Source organism: Volvox carteri, assembly GCF_000143455.1.
Source record: "Volvox carteri f. nagariensis unplaced genomic scaffold VOLCAscaffold_1, whole genome shotgun sequence".
Classification (NCBI taxonomy): Eukaryota; Viridiplantae; Chlorophyta; class Chlorophyceae; order Chlamydomonadales; family Volvocaceae; genus Volvox; species Volvox carteri.
Window position 1 is genome coordinate 2,368,697 of NW_003307545.1, and position 5,813 is coordinate 2,374,509.

Sequence of the window (5,813 nt, forward strand, 5' to 3'; positions counted from 1 at the left end):
CATGATGCAGCAAATATGTACAGAAAGTGGAAGGAGCAAGGAGGGTCGGGCTGGAAGTTTAAACAGCGACAGTACGAATTAACAGCTGTCAAAATCTTGCGCCCACGGGAAAGATGAGCCGCTCCTCAGTACCTGTAAAGCAGAAACGAACATGTTGGCTATTTGACTCCTTGACTGACTCTCAGTTACATGACATCGCTCACCAGGACTTGCCAGTAACCTCCTTAAAATGGAAGCAACTGCCGTCATTGACTCGCAGCTAGACGCAGCCTCAACCGGCATAAAAGAAGGTCAGCAGCGGCGAGGCAAAGGCAAGGCCCGATGCTTGGTCAACAAACATCAACAAGATGAAGCACCGCAATCAGCCGAGATGACGGATCTTGAGCGCGAGGTATGCGATCGATCCAAACGAGTTAAATATAATATATTTATGCTCGGTATATTGAATAAATCGCGCCTGGCAAAGGCGACCTGGTTTGCTTTGAAGAACATTTCTCGAACTAATTGTAGAGGGCGGAGCTTATCAAACGGAACCAGATGATGCTGTCCCAGATCGGTGTTACCGCGGCAGTAGAGAAGCTCAGGCAGCATAACCTGCAACCCGCAGCCCCACGACCTCAATCGGTTTCGGAGGGCGTGCAAGCAGGCAGTCGCCCAGCGGCTCAGGGAAAGCGCGCTCGTGGCGAGATAGAGCCCATGCGGCGGTCAGGGCGTCTGGCGGGGGCTGCAGCTGCAGCAGCCATTGCAGACGTCGTGGAGAGCGAAGCAGGTGCGTGGCGTCGTGGAATGTTCAATGCGGGCGCGGGGCAGAAATCGCGGCTGCCGAGTACCTGTGCCAGTACCAAAGAAGGCTTGGGTTTCCTAGGCGAAGGGTAAGGGCGCAAGCCATCCATTTGCGTCGGCTGCAAACCCCTATAAAGTGAGAAAAAACTAGGTTTGGGGGCTGGGGCTGGGGTGGTCAGACATGCTAGTTGCTTGCAATTTTTGTTGTCACCAACTTTGAAGGGGGTTGGGCCCTTTTCCTTTACCAATACACGCAGAGCACTCGCTATTGCCGCAGTCGCCATCATCACGACAGCCAGCAACACCTGTCGTGTGTCTCCCTAGTACTTGCATCCATGGGATGAGATAAATGCGCCGTTGGCGAGTAGATAGGATTTTACCGGTTCGCGTTCGTGGTTTGTTTCCCGCCTCCTCTCCCTCGCGCCTTGCTTGAAACCCCCTGCCCGCCGTGCTTCCTCCGCTCTCTGGGCTCCGGGCCCATTTCCCGCAGCCGACCAAGCTGGAGCCACGGGTCGTGGTGTGGGCATCATGACGCAGGTAGGTGTGGGAAGACTGGGCACTGGTACACAGGATATCCCTTGGCAACCCCAAGGGTTCACCCAAGAATCAACCTTGCAAGGTGACCGGGTCGTGCAGGGCCCGTTTGTGGGGGCCCGTCGTGCAGGGCCCCGTTTGTGACACAGCATTACGGGCTAGGGGTTGTATAATATCCTCTTCATTGTCGCGTTGTCGGCCAAGAGGATATATTAAAAAAGATGAAACCGTGGGTCAAGAAGCAGATGGGATCAGGCCGGGGGCCGGGGCGAGGGCTCCGAGGCTGATCTGGGTCCAGGTTGAGGGCAGCACGGACAGACAGCGCGTAGGTAGGTAGGTAGGTAGGTAGGTAGGTAGGTAGGTAGGTACGGTATCGCTGTATCGCGCACGGTTGGTGAGCTGGTTGGGTAGTTGGGTTGTCAACTTCGGGTGCGTGTGCGTGTGCGTGTGCGTGTATGTGTGTAAGCGAGGATGTGAGGAGGGGGCGGGATTGAGAACATGTGTGCACCACAACGGGTGCCGTTGTAGTCGCACCACGGCTCCCGCATGTATCTCTGCTAGTGCAGCTGTTGCTGTTATTACGCTATGACTCTACCCGCAAGCAAGTCCTGCAAGGGTCGACAACATGCAATAGTAACCTCGCTCGCCCACACCGGTGGATTCCGCAGGAGCAGTACCTGAAGTTCAAAGGCCAGTCGCTGCCTGAGGGATGGTTTCGCTCAGACGGCCGGTTTCGGGGCTGGGTTAAGGCGGAGGTGGCGGAGCATCTGGGCCTGGCGTCCAGCGCTGCGGAGGCGTGGGAGGCAGGAGGAGGCGGCAAGTTCCAGCGCAAAATTAGCAAATCAGGTGTGTGTGTGTATGTGTGCGTGTTTAAAAATCATGCGTGCACTTGTGCGTGTGGGTCTCTCTCTACCAAGCCGGTTAATTCTGTTTGGGTGTCTCTTGCCAACATGTTCGTCAATATATTATCCTTTACCTAAAAAAGTAATAAAGCTGTTCGTTTAACTTCCTACCAGTCATAAAAATGCGCCCTGCGTCGTACAATTGGTGACGCCCGTGCTGGAGGGGTCTTGGGGACAATTACACATGCTACAACATTGGTGACGGCATCCCAATTGTGTGTCACTATTTTTTACTGTGTCACTACGGCATATACAATATACAATATATACATCCTTTGACACCCGTCATGCACGAGCCCGCCAACCGAGGCACCTGCTGGGCCCCGATCACACCAGACGTGCCGGCGCATCTCAAGTCCAAGGGCTGGAGCGACGCACGTGCCTTCGCCGCCAGCCAGCTGCAAAAGAACCCCAACGCCTACTTCTACCGCCACACTGCACCCGGGGAGCTGCAGGCCCAGGGCGAGTGGACACAGGAGGAGCACGAGTTGTTCGTGCAAACCGCCAAAAAGCACGGCGTCGGCGACAAGTGGGGCCTGTTCGCGTCGTACATTCCCAACCGTGTGGGCTACCAGTGCTCCGCCTATTACACGCAGGTATGTATGCGTAAATGTATGTACGTATGCATGCATGTGTGCGCATATGCGTGTTGGCTTAGGGCAAACGTTGCCATAAGGTTTGTGTACCTATATGTATATCTGTGTGTAATTGGTTGAAATGGAGGTGAACATCCATTCCGTAATCATGATGGAGCAATCTCAGCGGTGGATAAATGGTGGATTCTTCATTGGATGTTAAAAAATTCTCGTGGAGTAACAAGCCACTTGCTGCTGTCGGGGGCGCATGTGGATGGGTGTTGCTGTTAGGCTGGGAGCCCGGACCGCTGTCCTAACTGAAGGGAGCCCATAATGGGTTCTACCGGGGATTCGTACATGGCATGCATGTGGGCGGCTGTCTGCCTTTCTCCCTTTCACCACGTGTCTCCCTTTCTCCCTTTCCTGCGTTTTCTCTGTGTCTCGATATATATATATATATATATATATATATATATATATATATATATAATCTCAGCACGTTGACTGTAATCCCCACTTACATTTTCCAGTTTGTTCTCTGCCTATGGCGCAGGTCATTATCCCGTCCGGCTTGATTCTGGACGATCGATTCAGGTGCGGGTGACAGCGAGGCGACGGATGGAAACACGGGTGACGACATGGGTGGGAAAAGCGCGACGTTGGTTTCGGGGCGCCGGAACCGGAATTAGGGCCGGTAGGAAGGTGGTGGCGGCGTCCAGCGCATGAGTACGCATGTGCGTGAGAACGCCAGTAGTCGTTTGCGCGTACGTGAATGCGCCGCCCATGGCTACACTCTGAGAACAAATGGGCGGCATTTTAGTGCATGACATGTGTTCATATTGACGCAACCAGGACGGCCTTTGGGGCTTCTGTCTTAGCAGCATCCGCCATGCATGTCCTTACCATCCCGACACCTCGCTTGCCCGCGCCCAAATCAGGGTCCGCTTTTAGGGCTGATGTCCTCTTGCACAGGATGAATGGCTGATGTCCTCTTGCACAGGATGGATGGCTGATGTCCTCTTGCACAGGATGGATAGCTGATGTCCTCTTGCACAGGATGGATGGCTGATGTCCTCTTGCACAGGATGGATGGCTGATGTCCTCTTGCACAGGATGGATAGCTGATGTCCTCTTGCTGATGTCCTCTTGCTTCCTGAAATCCTACTTGCACAGGATGGACGCTTGGGGCGATGCGGTGTTTGTAGGGGCTAGGGGTGGCCGTGGAGGTGGCGATGACTGATGAGCGACCCTCCGCTCCGCCGGCCCCCGTTCCGCCGCCTCATCCCGCCCGCCGCACAAGCGTCACCTCGAGCCAACACGCCAGCTCGGCTAATGATGTGGATTTAGCGAGCTGCTGGGAATGAAGCCATTGCTGCTTGGGTGCCTACGTAAACATTCATGTGTCGCTTTATCTATCTTCCCATTCATGGCAGCCTGCATGTCTAGCTACCTGTGTCTGGTTGGCTTGCTGGCTGGCTAGGGCTGGCTGGCTTGTTAATGTGTGCCGTCGTATGTTTCAATCGAGTGGCTGCTGGGGTGGGGCCGCCTGCACGAAGTGCGTCCGCATCGTTGCATGGATACTGGTATACTCTTCGTTATTATGGAGTGGTGCAAGCAGACGAATGGTGCATTTTTGGATGAGGGGAGCTCAGCTGGAGTGATGGCGTGGGGCGACAAAAGTCGGAAGGGGACCCTTGGTTCACGTGGATGCAATTGTGCAATTGATTGTAGTATAACAGGGAAGCATTGCTCAAGTCGAAGAACATGATGCATCAATTGACACAATACACATGTATGTGCCCATCCACTACATGCATGTATGTACGGTATGTTCCATCTGTCACCTACGGCCCCACCTATTTTGGTTCAACGGGAAAGCTCAGCTTGATTGGTTGGGCGCTTTCGATGTTCTTTGCGGCTTATCCGGTGAAGGCGGCGGTGGTGGTGGTAGTGGTGGTGGAGAACGGAAGGTTCTCCGTAGATTTCTTCGGTGGATGGCAGCCGGACAACGCGTACGCTGTGCAGTGTAGCAAGCAAAGTACGCAAAGGGAAGCCGGGTGGCATTCGGCAGTCGTGTTTCCGGTTGATATATGAGTGAGGGGCTGCATTGGTGCGTGGGGTGCATTGGTGTTGCGTGTGAACCCGTCGGTGGTGGTAGGTACGCGTCCGAGCTTGGTGGCGGTCAGGGTGCACACAGAGCGCCATAACCCACCGGTCCTGATTGAGCAGCAGGTTTTCTGTGGATGCACGAGATGAGCTGGGGTACCTAGGTCCCGAACGAAAGAGATGAACGGGCACTATGTTGCCAACAAACAAGTGAGGCCGGGTAAAGGCAAACCGAACCGCGTGCATGCGTGATTGTATGTCATCGGTGTTATCTTTTTCCTTCTTCTTGACAATCAGGGACAACGTTTCTGCCCGCTTTGCGTTGCGCATTCCTGAACACAACATCGATTCGCAACATCTGAACGGCACCACAGCACTCCAAAGCCGCTGGAAAAGTACCGGAGTTGGCAACGAACTCCCGAGCAGTTTCAGCCGCAAGCGACGAACGCCACGCACTTTTCCAGCTTCCGTAGTTCCACATAAGGTGACTTGACATTCACTGGAAAACCATGCAGCCCACGCAGACGCGGTCCAGCAGGGCGTTTTCGCATGGCCAACGGCGTAAAGGGGATTCTGTCTGTGGGCCGCAGTGCCACCTGTGATACAATCGACTGTTGGGAAAACGGCACCTGCGTGTTCGGGACACCACGGCTGGGGATACACATTGGAACGTTGAAGTTGCCGTGTGAACAATACACATTGCGTGCAGGGAAGTCGAGTAACATGAAGTCCACACTTTTGGCCTCAGCGTCCGTCAGGTAATGTTACGAATGGAGAGGTCGGCAATGCGGGAATGAACTGTGCAATCAGTGATTTTTTTTCATTTAGGGGGGGTCTCAATTTATTCCAACCTAAGTAACAAAGTTGCTAGCGTCGCCGTAATGTATTCCTTAAGAGTGGGGCGCTGGGGGGG

At 54.2% G+C, this 5,813-nt stretch overlaps 1 protein-coding gene across 1 annotated transcript; it reads left to right on the plus strand.

The window, feature by feature from the left end:
- Positions 1-206: 206 nt before the first annotated feature.
- Positions 207-4,034, plus strand: VOLCADRAFT_115695 (uncharacterized protein; the record flags this gene model as incomplete). Its single annotated transcript, XM_002945722.1, has 7 exons — positions 207-391; positions 634-769; positions 1,274-1,320; positions 1,986-2,163; positions 2,556-2,815; positions 3,348-3,388; positions 3,968-4,034. Coding segments are annotated over 7 exons (912 nt in total), but the record flags the coding sequence as incomplete, so codon positions are not given.
- Positions 4,035-5,813: the final 1,779 nt, after the last annotated feature.